We start from the raw sequence: 19,388 nt of genomic DNA on the forward strand, positions 1-19,388 counted from the left end.
GTCCTGGGGTTTGGTGAGATTGTTAAGTAGGGAGAACAGTGACTTGGAGTTTCCTTCATTGGCAGTGATTAAACTGGAGTAGTAGTGGGTTTTTGTGCTTGCAATGGAGAACTTATAGCGTAATGTGTGGTTATTGTACATGTCTTTGTGTATGGTGAGACCAGTTTTCCTGTGGAGTCTTTCAAGTTGCCGACCTTTAGTTTTCATGAGACGAAGATCGGGGGTGAACCAGGGGGCAGAGACGGTGAAGGAGACAGACCTGTTTTTTAACGGAGCAAGAGAGTCAAGAATATTGTGGAGTCCATTGTTGTAATGATAAACCAGATCATCGGGAGTGGACAGATTATGGATGTCAAGGAGGCCGGAGGAGTGAATAATTGAAGTGAGAGTGGCGGGGTTAATATTCATTATATTCCAGTAAGAAATGAGGCGTGGTGTTTTAGAGATGGAGAGAGTGAGTTTCACTGTAAATGAGAGGAGAAAGTGGTCAGTTATGGGGAGATCATCAGCGGTTATGTCCAGAGGGGTGACACCAGAGCAGCAGATTAGGTCCAGAATATGTCCTTTGGAGTGTATGGGAATGGTGGTGTGTTGCTGTAATCCAAAACTCTCTAGGCAGGATGTGAAGTCTTTGGTAAGTGGCAGATTGGTATTGTCCATGTGGATATTGAAATCCCCCAGCAGTATAATGTTTGGTGAGTGAGAGGAGAGATGGGTGAGGAAAGCAGCAAAGTCAGTTAAAAAGTCACTATTGGGTTTTGGGGGGCGGTAGACAGTAGCAATGATGGTTGGAGTGGGACCAGACAGTTTACAGACAGACGACTCAAACGTGGTGGAGACGGACACAGGACACAGATACCGGCGAGACTTTCCAGTTCTCGCGGTAAAATATCGCGAGACCTCCTCCCCGACCAGAGCCACGGGGTTGACAGGTGTAAACAAACCCACGAGGAGTGGATTCGTTGAGCTGGGAGTAGTCCTGGGGCTGTTGCCACGTCTCGGTTAAACAGAGAAAGTCGAGCTTCCGGTCTGTAATGATGTCTTGGATGAGATGTCCCTTGCCTGTCAGTGAGCGGATGTTGAGCAGAGCGAAGTTGAGTGGAGAGCTGTCGCAGTTGGTGGTGGTGCTAGCCGACCGGGCTAGGCGGGCTAACACGCTGTGGTCGACAGCCCGGCTGGTGGAGTGTGGAGGGTGATGAGTCCGGCGTCGGGAACTGGACCAGATGGACTTTATTGCTGTTGAGGTGTTGTGTTGAAAGTTCCGACGGGACCCTCGTTGGATGTATCTCCGGCGGGGGTGGAAGATGATGTCCGGGTGGAGGTGAAGAGCCTCTGGCGTTGGTCCAGGCAGGTGATGGCGCAGCCGGAGCAGGTCAGTGGCCGAGTACTGGATTAGACCCGCCACTGGCAGGTGGACGGGCAGTACAAAGAGCCAGACACAGACAAACAGGATGAATGTCCTACCGGCCCACATTGTGGACGAGGACTCAGGCAGCGCTGACGGCCAGAAAACGCCAGGTGAGGATCACACCGGGACAGGACAGGTGAGCGAAAAGTGACAGCTCACGTAAACGATAGTGCCAGCAGTTTTTAAAAGTATTCCACAATGATGGCAATTTCACTGTCCGACTAGATCATAGTAACATAAAATAAAATCAGCCTGGAATGTTAAAAGTTGAAAAGTTACCGGCGAGCAGCGGCAGCTAGTTGCGCCAGCGTTCACTCGTCGGCCATCCCAACTAGTTAAGTCCAGTTTAAATGTTTGTTGCTAGTATGCTGCCACAGAAGATGACATTTCTTTCTTTCAGTACATTTGTCAATAAATTTAACTTCCAGTCTTGGTAACTTGATTTCAGACAGCTGACATTATAATCACAGTTTCTGTCTTCAAAGGACTAAAAAACAACAACTGGAGTCTGGGCTTCTTGTGGAGCAGTGGTACAGCTCACCATGAAGCAGGTGGTGTTATTAGTCCGATGATTGCCTGTAAAACTCCCGACAGCTGACAGGTAAAGTTTCCAGTGAATAAGATGCAGTGCTAGAGGCTCGAGGCAGCTAGCGGCTAGCTAGCGGCTCTAGGCAGCCGGCGGCTAGCTAGCGACTCGAGGCAGCCGGTGGCTAGCTAGCGGCTCGAGGCAGCCGGCGGCTAGCTAGCGGCTCGAGGCAGCTAACGACTAGCTAGCGGCTCTGGGCAGCTAACGGCTAGCTAGCGGCTCGTGGCAGCTAACGGCTAGCTATCGGCTCGGGGCAGCTAACGGCTAGCTAGCGGCTCAAGGCAGCTGGCGGCTAGCTAGCGGCTCGAGGCAGCTGGCGGCTAGCTAGCGGCTCGAGGCAGCTAGTAGCTAGCTTTTTTTTTATCAATGAAGGAAATACAGGCATTCAGTATATAAACAAGACATACAATGAAAAATGTAAGTTACAGTATCAGTAGAATTATATATATATATATATTTATATATATATATATGCTTCATTATGCAGAATTTTCTAAAATTAAACGAGTGACATAAAATAATTCACCCCTCTCAGAGTTGTCATGGAAGGGGAAATCAGCTTTTGAGAGTAGAAGCATCGTTTGAATCAGGCTGTAAACACGTTTATTTCTACTGTGAAATCGGACATTTTAACATGAGGGTCAATCTAACTTGCTCCCTTCTGCAGCCAGCCTCAAGCGGCGAGTCGAGGAATTGCAGCAGTTTTTGGTACTTCCACATAGGCTTCACAGCTCTGGACCCGAGATTGCCGCTTGATTGACACTGATATAGGCAAATAAAATTAGCATGAAGTCAGTCAGAAAGTTAAAATATCAAACAATGATGAGCTAACTAAGTATAAGTATTCTGGGACAAATGCAGTCGATGACCCCTGAAATAAGCTTTTGGCCACAAACAGGGAAGTCAGAGAGTATCTACAGACAGACTAACGAGTGAAAAAAAAAATCTAGAATAGAAGTCTAGAAGTCACAGTAGATACCTTCACTGTGCTTACATATTGAATAAACACACACAGATAGGGGTGTGTGCTGTCTGATTTCCTCATTCCACAGATTTGGGCGTGGAGTAACATGAGTCATAGTACACTCTCGCAGTTTGTGCCCAGTGAACATGCACCACAAGATCAGACACCACAGACAGAAGACGAGAAAGAAGGAAATACTGGGAACACTGGGATTACTGGCGTTCTGGATTATCACCATTTAAACCTGCTGCTGTTTTCACATTATAAACAGGAGATTTGGAGGAGCTACGACTCAAAGTGAAAGTAAAACTTTCAACTTCCTCAACAGACCAACTGCCTTGTTTGTGTGCTGTGTTTTCAGCTTCACTCGGAGAGAAAATGGCTTCCAGATCAGAGGAGGATCTCACTTGTCCTGTTTGTAAGGAGATCTTTAAGAACCCTGTTGTTCTGTCGTGTAGCCACAGCTTCTGTAAAGACTGTTTACAGGAATGGTGGACAGAGAAAGTGGTACACCAGTGTCCAGTTTGCAAGGAAATACATTTATTAAGTGATACACCTCGTAACCTGGCGTTAAAGAACCTGTGTGAGGCGTTCTTACTGGAGAGAGATCAGAGATCTTCAGAGCCTCTCTGCAGTCTGCACTCTGAGAAACTTAAACTCTTCTGTCTGGACCATCAGCAGCCAGTTTGTGTCATCTGCAAAGACTCAAAGACACACAAGAATCACAGATTCAGTCCCATCGATGAAGCTGCACAGGATCACAAAGAGGAGCTCCAGAAATCCCTGAAGCCCTTACAGGAGAAACTGAAGCTCTTTGGACAAGTTAAAGGAAACTGTGATCAAACAGCAGAACACATTAAGGTCCAGGCCCGACACACAGAGAGGCAGATTAAGGAGCAGTTTAAGAAGCTTCACCAGTGTCTACAAGAGGAAGAGGAGGCCAGGATCTCTGCTCTGAGGGAGGAAGAGGAGCAGAAGACTCAGATGATGAAGGAGAAGATTGATGCTCTGAGCAGAGAGATAGCAGCTCTTTCAGACACAATCAGAGCCACAGAGGAGGAGCTGAGAGCTGAACACGTCTCATTCCTGCAGAACTACAAGGCTGCAGTGGAAAGAGTCCAGCAGCGCCTCCTGCTGGAGGATCCACAGCTGCTCTCAGGAGCTCTGATAGATGTGGCCAAACACCTGGGCAACCTGGCCTTCAACATCTGGAACAAGATGAAGGAGATGGTCTCCTACACTCCTCTGATTCTGGATCCAAACACTGCTTATCCATATCTCATCCTGTCTGAAGATCTGACCAGTGTGAGACTTGGAGAGAAACAGAAACTTCCTGACAATCCAGAGAGGTTTGATCACTATGCCGTTGTCCTGAGCTCTGAGGGCTTTAACTCTGGGACTCACAGCTGGGACGTTGAGGTTACATATGATAAATACTGGTCCATAGGTGTGGTGAAGGAGTCTGTCTGGAGAAAGGGTGATATACCAACTGGCTTCTGGGAGATTGGTTTCATTGATGGAAAACACACAGCAGTCTCCCCACCACACATTAGAAAAGTCCTCTCAGTGAAGAAGAGGCCACAGAGGATCAGAGTTCATCTGGACTTTGACAAAGGAAAACTGTCATTCTTTGATTCTGATACAAACACACACATACACACCTTCACACACACTTTCACTGAGAGACTGTTTCCATATATTGCTAACTGGAATCAAACATCCCTGAAGATATTACCAGAGACGGTCTCTGTCACAGTGGGACAGCACACAGTCCCTTCATCAAGCTAATGAATGCAGCATTTTATTTCATGTGAGTAAAATTTCTCAGGAATGTCATCGTTTGGCATCTCAGTGATACTATACATAGAATTATATGCACAGAATATATATATATATATATATATATATATATATATATATATATATATTCCTGACACAGGAAAGGTCAACAATCTGTAATATGATTTCTTACATTTTTTGTTGTCTTTATTCTTTTTGGGATCATTATGTGTTGATATGTCACCAGGGCCGGTTATTCCTACAGGCCACCAAGGCGGCTGCCTAGGGCGCCAAATTGGCAGGGGGCGCCACAAGCACACATCTTTGTTTTAACAACATTGATTAACGAAACATTTTTTAAAAAGCATGGGCAATAAAACCCTCATTGAATTAAATGAACATGCCCCAACCCATATTTCGAATGAAAATGTAATATTATATTATATAAAATATGATATGTGCATGGGTGTCGTCACTCGTCATGACGATGCAGTTGCAAGTCACAAAACACTAGAACTAGATCACGCTAACGGTCGTAGAAGGTCAACTAGCAAAATGAAAAGGACCAAACTGTCTGGTGCACAGGGGCGAAAACGAAGAAAAGAGGAGGAGGAGAATAAAGCACAGTATAGAGGTATGTATTTTCATCTCAGACATTAGTTCTAAAGTTTAATTAAAATTGTGTTTTCTTTCACTGGACCACATGTGGTTCCATGGAATGGATGTGGTTCGGTGGGGGGGGGGGCAAAATCTCAATATCGCCTAGGGCAGCCAATGGGCTAGAACCGGCCCTGTATGTCACAATTATAGTATAACTACGTATTAATTGTAAACAGTGTGTGCTATATATTAATCTTCATGGTAAACTGTTTCTGCAGTTAGTACACAAGAAATGAACAGCCTTCACTGTTTTATACTAACAGCAAATAACAGGAACAACTAGCAACAACACACATCAAATTGACTTTTTTAAATGTACTAAACAGCTAGATGTTTTTTGTTTTTGTTTTTAATAATTTTCTAGTCTAAATATTGAATAATTTCAGTTTTTTAACTGTTCAGAGTATCTGCACTGTAACAATAACAACTATGTTGATAATGGGGGAAAATAATGTGATGATAATGAGGCAAAGGTGGAGGTTTTATTATCTATGTTCTGTTTTAACTGAGTTACTCTGTAAAAACTAAAATGTGAAATGTGTCAATCAGGAACTGATGGGAAGAAAATAAGGAAGAAGACGATGATGATGATTCTGATAATAGGGAAACCATTATTAGCATGAATATTATTTTCTTCCTTACATTATGTACATGCATGTTTAGCCATTTGATTTAAGGGAATATAATTCATTTTGGAAAATTATATATTTTTAATCTTGTTTTATGGGTAATTGCTACTTTTATTGTTCAGAGTTTTGATTTTATTCTGCACTATTAGTCAATTTGTAACAGAACTTAATTTTAAACAGTGAAGACTTCAGGTTTATTTTTTAATTCACTGTAAGTTACTCTGTCAGGGAAAAGCAGATGAGTAAACTGTATATAACTGATTACATGTTATCTTCTCTTTGTATTCTGAAACCTACTGGAGATGATTATTAATTGTTGTTTGAAAATATAAAAAATAATAAAGGTTTGATGATTAGAAATAAAATGGTGTTTGTCAAAACATTTTTTCTGATGAAAATGTGTCCACAGGTTGAGTTAAAACTCAATTATTTGTAGTTAAGTCCAGTTTAAATGTTTGTTGCTAATATGCTGCCACAGAAAATGACAGAGGCAGAGAGTTGTTGTAGTTTTTGAAAATTAGTTTTGACCGGTTTTTAAGAAAAAAAAATCTGTATTTGTCTTTTTGTCAAAAAATCCCATATACAAATCTAAACCAGTTATGAATTCATCTAAAATCCGATATACAAATCAAATCAAATCAAGCTCATCACACAAAGGGTCATAAAACTCAAGCTGTGAAGCGATGCCTGGCCTTTTGGCCGTGTGCTGCTTTGCAAAACTGTGTCTTTGTTACAGCCAATTTCAAGAATTTTATGTGTAAATCAGTTTGTGAGCAAATCAAAGGTTAGTAAAGTTAGTTGCATATAAGACAGACTGTCTGTAGAAAGCAAGATTACTAGGGGTGTGACGATATTCTCAACTCACAAGACGAGACATGATATTGGGTTGACGAGACGAGACATGATTTTAAGATAACTAGAATGACACAATATATGACTGGACCAACTGACTTTTATTTAACCGAGTTGCACATGCATTTTGAAATGTTTTGTTATAACTCATACATGCATGATGTAGGCTAAGCAAGAGCTTTTAATAAACTTCTTCTTCCACAAATTGAAACTGAAAGTAAAATTTAGATAAATAAAACAATAAAATCCCCCAAAGGGATTATTGAGACTCCGGAGGTGATGTATGGTTTTCTATTGTTGCATAATCGCTTAGCCAACTGCACAACATCAGCAGCAGATCAAAACAAAGCAGCATGGCTAATTATCATAAACATAGTGATCTTTAATTAACCGGCATGGCAAAGAGTGTCCAGTGCTTGTTGTAAACAAACAGAGATCACTAAGTGAACACCTCCTGCTGCAGCAGCACATACACACTGTACTGCTACAGAGCTAACTGTTAGCCTGTTAGCACAGACACACTGTACTGCTACAGAGCTAACTGTTAGCCTGTTAGCACATACACACTGTACTGCTACAGAGCTAACTGTTAGCCTGTTAGCACATACACACTGTACTGCTACAGAGCTAACTGTTGCAGTAACTTACAGTCACTGTGCAGGACTGTGCCACTTAGATTAGTTCTTACTCTTCTTAACGAGCCCCTGTGACGTCATTCTGGCTGTTTGCTGCTTCTCCTCCTCTTCTTCTTTTCCTTTTACTGCCCCACAGGTCACAAATAGAAGTTTGGATAACTCACAAATCTCGCGAGACTGATTTTCAACGCGACGAGAAATATCGGCGGACTTTAATCTCGCGAGATCTCGTCACACCCCTAAAGATAGAAAGATATAAAGATATAAAGATTCAGATGATGATGTTATATGAAAATCACAACAAATACACTTAAAAACACACATATAAACCAAATCATTAATAATTACGGGTCAAATCATTTGTAGTTAAAGTCCTTGCTGATGATTGTTACATTACTCACAGTCCAATAAGAAAAGGGGGAAAATCTAATCTAATCTAAATATAAAAATATTTCTGAAATTTGAAATATATTTGCTAAATACTCAACATGCTAACTGAGTCAAGTTGGGAGCGTGTCTATGTTCCCCTCTTTGTATGAGACAGGGGAACATAGGACCCTTTTTGGGAAAAACAGGGAACATAGGACCTTTTTCCCGGGGCGGGGAACATAGGGATGACCCCGTCATGTTGCTAACTGAAGGTCCATTCATGCTAAATGAAATGCTAAAATTAGCCAAATATGTCCGTCCTGTCATGACAGGCCGTCCTATAGTTAATTTATAAAAAAAAAACACATACAGTTTACCTGGACCAAGGTTATTATTGTTAACGAAAACATTTTCGTTAACTGAAGTAAAAATAAAAACTAGAGGGTTTTTTTAAAAGCGATAACTGAAACTGTATTTTGTGGTTCCAAAACTAACTAAAACTAACTAAAATTATAGTGAAAATGTCCTTCGTTTTCATCTTTGTCAACTTTTTCCATCCGTAAACCTTTTTGGTTGATATGAAATCTATTTCATCTATCTGGTTTTATGACTTAATAAACTTATTGGGGCTGAGATGGATCAGACAAAGGAAATAAAGGAAACATTTATTGTGACCTTATTGAATCTGGACCCAACAAATACCCCATTACAAAACAACTACAACTAATAAAAACTAAACTACAACTAATAAAAACTAAACTACAACTAATAAAAACTAAACTACAACTAATAAAAACTAAACTAAAACTAATAAAAACTAAACTAAAACTAATAAAAACTAAACTAATAAAAACTAAACTAAAACTAATAAAAACTAAACTAAAACTAACAATAAAACTAATAAACACTAAACTAAAACTAATAAAAACTAAACTAAAACTAACAATAAAACTAATAAAAACTAAACTAAAACTAAGCATTTTCCAAAAAATAAAAACTAATTAAAACTAGCAAACTCACTGAATTTGAACTGAATTTCTGAATTTGAAAACAAAAATTGATAACGGAATTAAAACTAAAACTAATGAAACATCCCAGACTATTGTAGCCTTGCTCTGCAGTGATGTTGGAGGGTTCCAGCAGCAGGAAGGTTTCCGTCCAGGTGCTCTGAGGTTCTAAACCAAGGTGTTCTCTTCCTGCAGGTGCATCCTCGCTGCATGTGTTGCACCACAAAGATAAAGACACGACGTCTCCTGACTTCACCTCCTTCTACAATACCAGATATCCTGACAGCTGGAACACCTGGCTGTAAACCATGCAGGGTTGCATTTTTTGAATACTGCATTTTACCACCATGTTCTGGGACATACTAAATCTTTTTCTGGCACACTGAAAAGTTTGGTAGTATTTGCTATTGTTTGCAAGAAAACACAGCTTTAAACTTCCAAACTACTTTATTGATATATTGGGAAAACAAACACATAAAGACACAGATTCACATAGATGAGTCCCATCTGCAACGGCTCCGCTCTCTCCACATGTTGCATTGAAATGCTGATATTGCATATAAACGTTCTGGATTGTCGCCTGCAGCGCAGCAGAGTTCCTTTCAGAATAAAGGTTCACTTCCACCTTTACTGACTGAACAGCTCAGACAACATCAGGCACTTTTCCTCTAAAACAGCCGTGAAACGCTGCTGAATGTTTCTTTAAATCTTTTTTTTTTTTTTCCTTTCCCCCCAACTTTTCAAGGTCCAACGCAGCATTTTAACATTTCACACTGAAAAGAAAACATGTGGATAATAATAATAACGCAGCTGTGAAAAGACAGAGGTGAGCCCGGAGCCGGAGCGCTCAGATTGTGTTTCAGAGAAGTGTTCCTACATGAAGCTGGGCCTCGGGCTCCTCCAGGAGGAAAACCAGCTCAGACAGATCACATCCCTTTTCTCTCAACACACTATTCTTCTCACACACATTTTAACTTCAATACCTTTGCAAAAAAGAAAAAAAAAAACACTAAAAATCAGCATTTTAATTCAGAAACACTTCACTAAATATGTGTAGTTTGGAAAAAGAGGATGGCAGCCTCTCGGATTGTAAACAGAATAATAAAAATATTCATGAAGTCGACCACGAGCTGAAGAGGATCCGCGTCCAGAGATTCACCTGCAGACGGACGAGGAGGAAGAGGAGCGGAAATGTTTTCATCGTTTGTTTTCTGGTGAATCTGCTTCGTCGAGCGTCTGGATGTTTCAGCGTCTGGATGTCTGCGTGGCGACGGCGAGCATCAGAAGGCACGGTGGAGTTTTGATTGGCGGGCAGAGATCGGCGCTCTCTGCTGGCTCAGGGCGGGGCAAAGTCCATCATCATCATCATCATCATCATCAATCCTCTTCGTCCTCTTCACTCGGCCTTGTCTTTCCTCTTGGCCGTGAACGGGACTTTGTTGGCGACGGTGGAGCCGACGGAGGAGACGCCGCCGGCCACGGCCGACACGCCGCCCTTCACCAGCCCCACGCCCATGGACGGCACCGTGGTCACCGCCGTCTTGGTGATCTCCAGGCTCTTGCCGCCCACCCAGGCCACCCCGCCCACCGCCGCGCCCACCACGCCCTTGGTGACGTTGAAGAGGCCGCCGCCCACTCGCCAAATCATGCCGGGAGCCGGCGCCGTGTGGTCCTTACCGGGATCTGGAACACATCAAACACGCTGCGTCAAGATCCAGTTCAGCACGACAACAAAGAAAACACGAAAAGTGACAACTTCCTACTTTAGAGAGAACAAAACAATGACACTGCTCTGCCGGAAAACCCAAGAAGAAGAAGAAGAAGAAGAAGAAGAAGAAGAAGAAGAAGAAGAAGAAGAAGAAGGAGTAGCAGTAGAAGAAGAAGAAGAAGAAGAAGAAGTTATTGTTATTTTTTCTCTTCTTCTTCTCCTGTTTACTGACGGATTACAGCAACACATCACACTGCCATCTACTGTCCAAAGAACGTTACTGCAGCTTTGTTTATTCGCTCTAAACCAGCTGATAAAAAACTCAATAATTCTAATTTTCTTTCATTCAACATTTAAAAATTTTGCTTCAAATTAGCTTCTACTTTAATGGAAACATTAAACTGGAAACAGTTCTGATGTTTGTCATATTTTTCTGCTGAAGATCTCTGGTGTGTTGCTGATATTTCCCATCTGGTGTAAACTGGTTTAACCTTCTGGAAGCTTCTCCTCCTGCTGCTCCACCCTTCACCTAATCACTGCAAGGCTTCCTTCATGTTGTGAAACTCCTGACAGTTTGCCAACAGACACACACACACACACACACACACACACCCACACACACACACACACACACACACACACACACACACACACTATCAGCTCTGAGAGGGTTAATGGAGGCAGCCTGTCTGAACTACAGTCTGCAGGAAGAGCTGCAGTTTACATTTACAATCACATTTAACATGGTTTTATTAATAATAACCAAAATCATCATCAATAAAATCATGTTAAATGTCATTCTTACATAATTTTATGTCATTTTTACATACATTTTTGTCTGTTTTGTGTCTTTTTTGGTTATTTTGTGACTTTTTTAGTCATTTATACATCTATTTTTGGTTGTTTTGTGTCTTTTTCTGTCATTTTTGCATCTATTTTTGGTAATTTTGTGTCTTTTTTGGTCATTTTGAGTCATTTTTACATCATTTTTACATCCATCTTTGGTTGTGTTGTCTTTTTTTTGTAATTTTTACATCTATTTTTTGTTGTTTTGTGTCTTTTTTAGTCATTTTTCCATAATTTTTTTGGTCATTTTGTGACTTTTTTTAGTCATTTTTGTATCTATTTTTGGTCATTTTGTGTCATTTTTACATCTACAGTCATGCAAACATTTTTGATAATAACCTAAATCATGATCAATAAAACCATGTTACATGTCTAGATATCAGCTCTTAAACTAAACTCTAATGAACAAGACACTGAATAAAACAAGGAGGTCTAATCATTTTTTCCATGACTGTATATATATCTACTGAAGAACGGGAAACGTGCATAAAGCGAGCTGATTTGATCAGATCTCTGATAATCTGATCACAGCTTTAATGTGATAAAGAGTCTCTGTTGGTGCTGTTGACATGATCTTCATGCATTAATGCAGAAACATGGTGTTTACTGAGAGCGTCAGCAGGGACCAGACCTGAGACACAAATAGCAGGTTGGAGCAGCTCTTAGACAAACAGGCTGCCTCCCCCGACACACACACCCGCTCTGAAATAGCAGCAACATGTGAGCAGGGTTGCACCATGTTCCCGCCCGGGGGGCCGGCGCCCGGGGGCCGGGGCCCGGGGTCCCCGGGGGCCGGGGGCCGGCGCCTGGTGCTTACCCTCCGAGGGCTGCATGTCGACGGGCTCGGCCTCCTCCGGGGCCACGCTGGTCCCTGGCTGGGGCTCCACGTTCACGCTGTTCACATTCTGCAAAACACAGGAAAACACCCGACTGATTACTGAACACACCAACATTTAATAGAGATAATAGAGACGGAGCCTCAGCAGGGAACATTAACTAGAAGGAGGTTATTCAGTCACACAGTCCTTCCATCCTGCCTCTATAAACCACTAAAACAGGTTTAAATACCATGTTGGGAGATTTTTTCACCTATATGACCTGATAATAATAATAATAGATTTTTTATCCTGACTTACTGGATCAACATTTAGAACCAAAAAGAAACAAAGAAAAACCAACATAAATGTGATCTTGTGATTGTGTGTGATCCTGTCATCAACTCTGGGTTTATTCTAGTGGGACTCTGTTTGATTTGGCTCTTTGTGTTTAGAGGAACAATTTGGGTCATTTTGTGTCTTTTTTGGTCATTTTGTGTCTTTTTTTGGTCATTTTGTGTCTTTTTTTAGTCATTTTGTGTCTTTTTTGGTCATTTTGTGTCTTTTTTTTAGTCATTTTGTATATTTTTTGGTCATTTTGTGTCTTTTTTTTGTAATTTTGTGTCTTTTGTTTATTCAATATTTTATTTGATTCTTTCCACTTCTGGAAACTGCATTTAGTTTTCTCAGTACCAGCAAAGACAACACAATTCAATCTAAAACATAGTGGAATTTGGTATTTTATATCAGATTCTTTATCTTAACATATTTGTTGAATAGAAAGATTTCAGATAGATAAAAGTGGGTTGAAAGGTTATATGAACATTGACAGGTGACCAAATCAAACATCATGTGTTTTTTTTAATTAAAATCATAGATTTCTTTGTTTAAACTTTGATGATTTTGAACATTTGAGATATGCAAGTACAACTAATAATAAAATAATATATAAAATACAAAATATAAAACCAGGGGGAATGGTAATATATCAGTATGACTTATTTCAGTATCATGATATCAGCCGAGATATCCTTTTACATTTTGGATTTCCTAATATGGCAGGAGTGGATTTTAACAGTAAAATTAAGTAATATTCCAGAATTAAGAGGCTGTTAGCTGTTCTATTATTATTGTATTATTAGCTTTTAGTTGCCTTAATGTTTAGTCAGCCCTTGAATATCATCACAATATCCATAGTGAAGCATTTGGTAATAAAAATAATGTGACATTTGATGTTTCTCCATACTGCATGGTCCTGGTTTGGTCATTTTTAGACATTTTAATGCAGAAATGTGACATACTCTATGTTTAAATCCTAAATATAACCAACAGACTGGTGTTAACCTCAGAAACTGTCTGAAGTCTCACAGGAAGTCATTAAAGCTGTGGTTGTTGATGCTGAATCTCCTCTTCCTGTTTTAAATAAACATAAAGTCTGTCCACAGTCTGGAGTCACAGTCAAATCTAAACACCTGATTTGATCGTTATCAACTGATTTAATGTGAGTTGATCAGCGGTTATCAGAGCAGGTGAGTAGAGGCTCCGCCTGCTGGTCCAGCAGGTTGTTATCAGCTCACTGAATGTGCTGCGATATTAACGTGTTGTTGGTGGCGCCCTCTAGTGACCGCAGGGGTTACGAACAACGCCAAGGCAGAAGTGACGAGTGTGAAATCAAATCTGGATGCAAGAAAATGGAGTGTGAAGTAAGAGAAGTCTGTCTTGGGGCCGAGGACTTTCCCCCAGAAGGCTCGGGTGAGAACAAGTTTTACAAACTTTAGTCGTGTTTCCGTCAACAAATTTCTCTGCGTGTTTTGAAGATTTTAATGAGAAAAAGCTTCATGGAAACAGCAAAATATCGTAAAACTTTTTGAAAATGTACATAACAGTTTTTACGCTCACTTGAATTGTTTTTGTCTTTTACGAAAATTGTCTTTTTCTGAATAAGTTCTGACATAGAGAACATTTAACTCACATGTCTGATCAGCTGTTCCTGCTCTGCCGGAAAACCCAAAAGAAGAAGAAGAAGAAGAAGAAGAAGAAGAAGAAGAAGAGCCTCCGGCCCCCGCGGCTCGTTAAGAAGAGCCTCCGGCCCCCGCGGCTCGTTAAGAAGAGCCTCCGTCCCCCGCGGCTCGTTAAGAGCCTCTAGCCCCCTGCAGCTCGTTAAGAAGAGCCTCCGTCCCCCGCGGCTCGTTAAGAAGAGCCTCTGGCCCCCGCGGCTCGTTAAGAAGAGCCTCCGTCCCCCGCGGCTCGTTAAGAAGAGCCTCGGCCCCCCGCGGCTCGTTAAGAAGAGCCTCTGGCCCCCCGCGGCTCGTTAAGAACAGCCTCTGGCCCCCGCGGCTCTTTAAGAAGAGCCTCCGGCCCCTGCGGCTCGTTAAGAAGAGTAAGAACGAGTCTCCAAAAGTCTCCAATAACACCAGAAAAAGTCTCTGGATTTGTCTCCAGTCGCTTTTTTGAAAAATAGTCTCTAAGGGGGTCTGAAAAGTTGCTAAATATAGCAACAAAGTTGCTAAGTTGGCAACACTGCTTCACCAGCTTTTACAAATGTCGCGTGTTGTTGTGGCGTCCAGTACTACGTCACATCCTGCTTAGCGTTCTATCCAATCAGCAACCAGGCTGTTTACAGGGTAGAAACACGGCCCCGCCCCCTGGTGGTTGGTGGACTACTGGTGTAGAAAGTGTTGATTAGATCTGCAGGAGAGACGCATTTTAAAATGGAAATATCACCGACGATCAGGTTTATTTAATCGTGGCGGCCAAAATCATGATCACGATTAAAATCTGATTAATTGTGCAGCTCTAGTTGAACGTCACCCTTTACGTTGATGTCCTGAGAGACAGGATTTGATCCCTCGTTGACTCAAAACAAGTCAAAATAACGTTTCAGCAGCAGCTCATGTAACTGAATGAATAAAGGGGAAACACTTTTCAGCAACCGTCCATTGAAAGAGCTGATAACAACCGACTGCACCTGCTAGAAGGTGGAGCTGGACCCGACTCGATACTTTTTACTTTTTGCTTGAAAAATGGTTACGTTCTTTACCGTTTTGTGTACATATTTATGTGAGTTTACTTTCATTCTTTATTTTATTAACTACTGTTTCCTTTTTAAAAATCTCTGTGTGTAAAAAAAAGCCTTTTGCTTCTGTTTTCTTTGATAAAATATTACTTGATAAAGTGAAGGAAATGTTTAAAACTGTTGAAAACTCAATAATTCTCATTTTCTTTCATTCAACATTGAAAAATTTTGTTTCAAATTAGTTAAATGGAAACACGGCTCCTGTCACTTCAGGCCCTCAAATCGTCCTTGTTACATCTTTTTTTCCAGCATTTACATGCATTTATTTTACTTTTTAAACCCTAAACCGTTTTGGTTTTTTTACTGTTGTGTACATATTTATGTGTGGGTACTTTCATTCTTTATTTTATTAACTACTGTTAGTTTGGCCTTTTGCTCCTGTTTTCTTTAATCAAATATTACTTGATTAAGTGAAATAAATTAAGGAGATTCATGTGACTGGTGCACAATTTAGAAAATAAATACCTAATTATGATATTTTTATTGATATTGTATTTGCCATATCTCATTTTCAATTGAAAATATATTAAAATGATGATGTGTGATTGTTTTTGTGAGGATCTGAACTAAATAAAGTCAGTAAAATAAGATTTGTAGGTTTGGGACATCTCTGCAGAACCACAACACTTCATTAAAAATAGTATTTTATTGGTTTAGTGGTTTATATATTAGCACATTTTACTTTAAACAAACATCCTGCTATTTGAACAAAGTCTAAATTGTGAAAGATTTTGATTGATTGTGCAGCTATGATTAATATTTGGGGTGTAATGATGTTGAATCTTCAGATGTTTATGCCTCATTTATATGAAAAAGAAAACTATTTTAAACCATAAATCATTCAGTGCAAATAAAAACTATTTATTCCGTCTGAATTACAGATAGAGAACGTCTAGACGGAGTCATATTTAAACATGTAATTATCTCACATACTTATCATACTCTGAAAACATTCCAGGGTCATTTATTTAATCTCAACCTTGTTTTTTATACATTTTATCGTTCAGTTCACATATTTATTTGTGTGTGTACATTCTTTATTTTATTAAATGGTATTTCCTCTCTTTTTATATCACAGATGAGGGAATAAAAATGCTTTTTCTGATAAAATATAATGTGATGAAGTAAAAGACGGTTAACTCTCTGGAGTTTTGGTCTATTTTGTCCATTTCTGAATCATTTTCATCCTGCCTGTCATTTACAGTCTTTTTTTGGACATTTTGTGTCTTTTTTTAGCTATTTTGTGTCTTTTTTAGTTATTTTGTGTCTTTAGTTGTGTCTTTTTTTAGTTATTTTGTGTCTTTTTGGTCATTTTGTGTCTTCTTTGTTTTGTTTTATCATTTTGTCTTTTCATTTTGTGTCTTTTTTTAGTCATTCTGTGTCTTTTTTGGTCATTTTGTGTCTTTTTTTGGTCATTGTGTGTCTTTTTTTAGCTATTTTGTGTCTTTTTTAGTTATTTTGTGTCTTTAGTTGTGTCTTTTTTTAGTTATTCTGTGTCTTTTTGGTCATTTTGTGTCTTTTTTTAGTAATTTTGTGTCTTCATTGTTTTGTTTTATCATTTTGTCTTCTCATTTTGTGTCTTTTTTTAGTTATTTCGTGTTTTTTTGGTAATTTTGTGTCTTTTTTGGTCATTTTGTGTCTTTTTTTAGCTATCTTGTGTCTTTTTTAGTTATTTTGTGTCTTTTTTGTCATTGTGTCTTTTTTTTTAGTCATTTTGTGTCTTTTTTTTAGTCATTTTGTGTCTTTTTTAGTCCTTTAGTCCAACATAAAATGTGATTTTGAATCTTTTTTAACTTTCAAAACACTATCATGCTCAATAAAGAATGTTAAATGTGACCAAAGGTGTCAAATCTACCATATAAGAGGGTTCCATCCAGTTCTATCATTTGATACTAAATCTATTTGAGCTTGTCTCCAGTTTTACTTGGTATATCATCATCATCATCATCATCAGGCTGACAGAAGGAACACGTGCAGCAGATTGAACATATGCTTGGTGGTCTTCACCTTTGTGACTTGTGACCCTTTAAATGAAGCTTTTCTTCTAATTACAGGTGAGAAGCTGCTGCTCAGTGACTCTGTTACTGTAAAATGACACGTCGAAGCTTCAAATAAGTCCATGTTTGACAAGCTTTTATACAGAAAGTATGTTTTCGATCATATCTGCCAACAGAATCACCCCCCCCTGGTTTTTCTTCTTGTGACCCATAAAAACAGGCCCAAGATCTCACAGCTCTACAACCACTGTTCGTGTTTTTTTGCATGTTTTTTTTTTAAATAAACTGCCACTTTAGAACCTAAAAGTCAAATGTTATATTAAAAAAGTTTTTTTTTTAAAGTGGCACTGCTGGATCAGAGTTTGAGTAATTTTTGAGTCATTTGCAGGAAGCTGTGACGCCTCATTTTAATGTAGCTGACCCACAAAAAGAAAAAAAAAACATATTTCAGAAAGGAAGAGGCCACATTTCCTGAAGGGGAAAAACACACAACCAATAAAATAAAATAAGATCTTATCACTTTTAAATCCACATCAGTCATGAAGAGGCTGCACGCGGTTAGAAACAACCCACTAACACTCACACGCACGTTATAAAGCTCGTTTCAACAGGTTTTATAATCCTGATGAAATGATGAATTAATGCTGCTGGTGGAGCTCTTACCTTCACCATTGTTCCCAGTGTTCCCAGTGTTCTCCCACTAACACACCTGGACACACAGCAGCTGGTGATCACCTCCGACTGGAAACTCTGCTGGAAATAAAGATTTATCTCTCTCTGGAGGAGAAAACCTGCTCACTTCTCTTCTTCTTCTCCTCTTCTTCTCTTCTTCTTCTTCTCCTCGGCAGGTTTTCTGAATGATCTTTCTGTCAGTATTTCATGAGTCAGCTCTGTAACTTCAGGCTGAGCTACGCAGCAGCAGCAGCTCTCTGTTCAGCTGCTGTACTGCCGACGTGGCGCCTTCACACACACACACACACACACACACACACACACACACACACACACACACACACACACACACGCACACACACACACACACACACACACACACACACACACACACACACACACACACACACACACACACACACACACGCATACGCACACACACGGGACTTCCGTTTAGCTCCTTCAAATTAAAACCCTTCGCAGTGATGAGGTGGAATACGTGTATATGTGTGTGTGTGTGTGTGTGTGTGTGTGTGTGTGTACTTTTACACGTAAAATAATCATAATAAAAAAAATGACATATCAATTTCTACCCCCTTTCGAGCTTGAAGAAAGTTCAGAAACTGTTTTTTTTTTTTTTTATTTTTTTGCTTTTTTGTTTTGTTTTTTATTTATTCATCTATTAATATTTAAACTTGTTTTTTTTATTGCCTGCATGTTTGAAATAAAGACAATCAATCAATCAATATATATTACACTTTTACATGGTTTAATTTATAAGCATGTGTAATGTGTATTCTTCTTGGCTTTTTTACTTTTTATTCTTTTATTTCCTTTTTTTTTTAACTCTAACTCTGTTTTTGTTGAGTTTTTTTGTATTTTATTGTTTTTAGTATTTTATAGTTTTATTGTTTTTAGCATTATATCGTTTTCATTCTTTATATTTATTGCTCTATTTGTGTATGATTTTTATTTTTTATTTTTTTTAATAACTTTACAGCACATTGGTCAACTGAGGCTGTTTTTAAATGTCTATAAATAAAAAATATATATAAATAAACAGTTTCAGTTTTAATATTCTTTGCCTAGAAAGTAAGTGCATATTATCATTATTATTATTTTATTTTATTTTCAACTCTATTGTATCTATTTTTTTTTTATCTAGACACATACAGAAACACTGAGATATAAAATTAAACAGTAATGTAATAATTGTTCCAAACATAAAACAGGGACAAAAGAAATAAAAATAAATAGATTACAGTGGGTAAAAATAAAAGTAAGAATAGTTATATCATCCACATAATAATTCTACTCATTTCTTCTGTAGAATATTTATTTTGAGCTTTTATTGTGAAGACAGGAAGTCATGCATCTCCGGCTCC

The 19,388-nt window shown here is 39.3% G+C and overlaps 2 protein-coding genes across 4 annotated transcripts; one reads left to right on the forward strand and one right to left on the reverse strand.

Annotated features, from left to right (window-relative positions):
* Positions 1–3,336: 3,336 nt before the first annotated feature.
* Positions 3,337–10,071, forward strand: LOC131968848 (nuclear factor 7, ovary-like). Of its 3 annotated transcripts, XM_059329894.1 has the most exons (3): positions 3,337–4,664; positions 7,263–7,283; positions 9,886–10,071. In XM_059329894.1, the coding sequence occupies exons 1-3, from the start codon at positions 3,337–3,339 to the stop codon at positions 9,944–9,946; spliced, it is 1,410 nt and encodes a 469-aa protein (XP_059185877.1). In that variant the 3' UTR covers positions 9,947–10,071. The 3 variants fall into 3 exon arrangements, with proteins under 3 accessions (XP_059185877.1, XP_059185874.1, XP_059185875.1); XM_059329891.1 differs by lacking the exons at positions 7,263–7,283; positions 9,886–10,071 and adding an exon at positions 8,526–8,690 and having other exon boundaries at positions 3,337–4,713; XM_059329892.1 differs by lacking the exons at positions 7,263–7,283; positions 9,886–10,071 and having other exon boundaries at positions 3,337–4,782.
* Positions 9,318–18,290, reverse strand: zgc:153675 (uncharacterized protein LOC768179 homolog). The gene is made up of 3 exons (XM_059329899.1): positions 17,995–18,290; positions 12,261–12,348; positions 9,318–10,572 (listed from the first exon to the last, which is right to left on the reverse strand). Exons 1-3 carry the CDS (start codon positions 18,001–18,003, stop codon positions 10,286–10,288), a joined length of 384 nt encoding a protein of 127 aa, XP_059185882.1. The 5' UTR covers positions 18,004–18,290; the 3' UTR covers positions 9,318–10,285.
* Positions 18,291–19,388: the final 1,098 nt, after the last annotated feature.

The sequence above is a fragment of the Centropristis striata genome, chromosome 3 (assembly GCF_030273125.1).
Source record: "Centropristis striata isolate RG_2023a ecotype Rhode Island chromosome 3, C.striata_1.0, whole genome shotgun sequence".
NCBI classification, from domain to species: Eukaryota; Metazoa; Chordata; class Actinopteri; order Perciformes; family Serranidae; genus Centropristis; species Centropristis striata.

What these genes read in the sequence shown, in the direction of transcription:
- zgc:153675 (XM_059329899.1), bottom strand. An exon ending in CGACATGCAGCCCTCGGAGG is followed by an intron (nt 10,573 to 12,260) that starts GTAAGCACCAGG and finishes GATGTGTTCCAG; the next exon opens with ATCCCGGTAAGGACCACACG.
- LOC131968848 (XM_059329891.1), top strand. Translation starts at nt 3,337, where the DNA reads ATGGCTTCCAGATCAGAGGAGGATCTCACTTGTCCTGTTTGTAAGGAG. An exon ending in CAGAGACGGTCTCTGTCACA is followed by an intron (nt 4,714 to 8,525) that starts GTGGGACAGCAC and finishes GAGATGGATCAG; the next exon opens with ACAAAGGAAATAAAGGAAAC.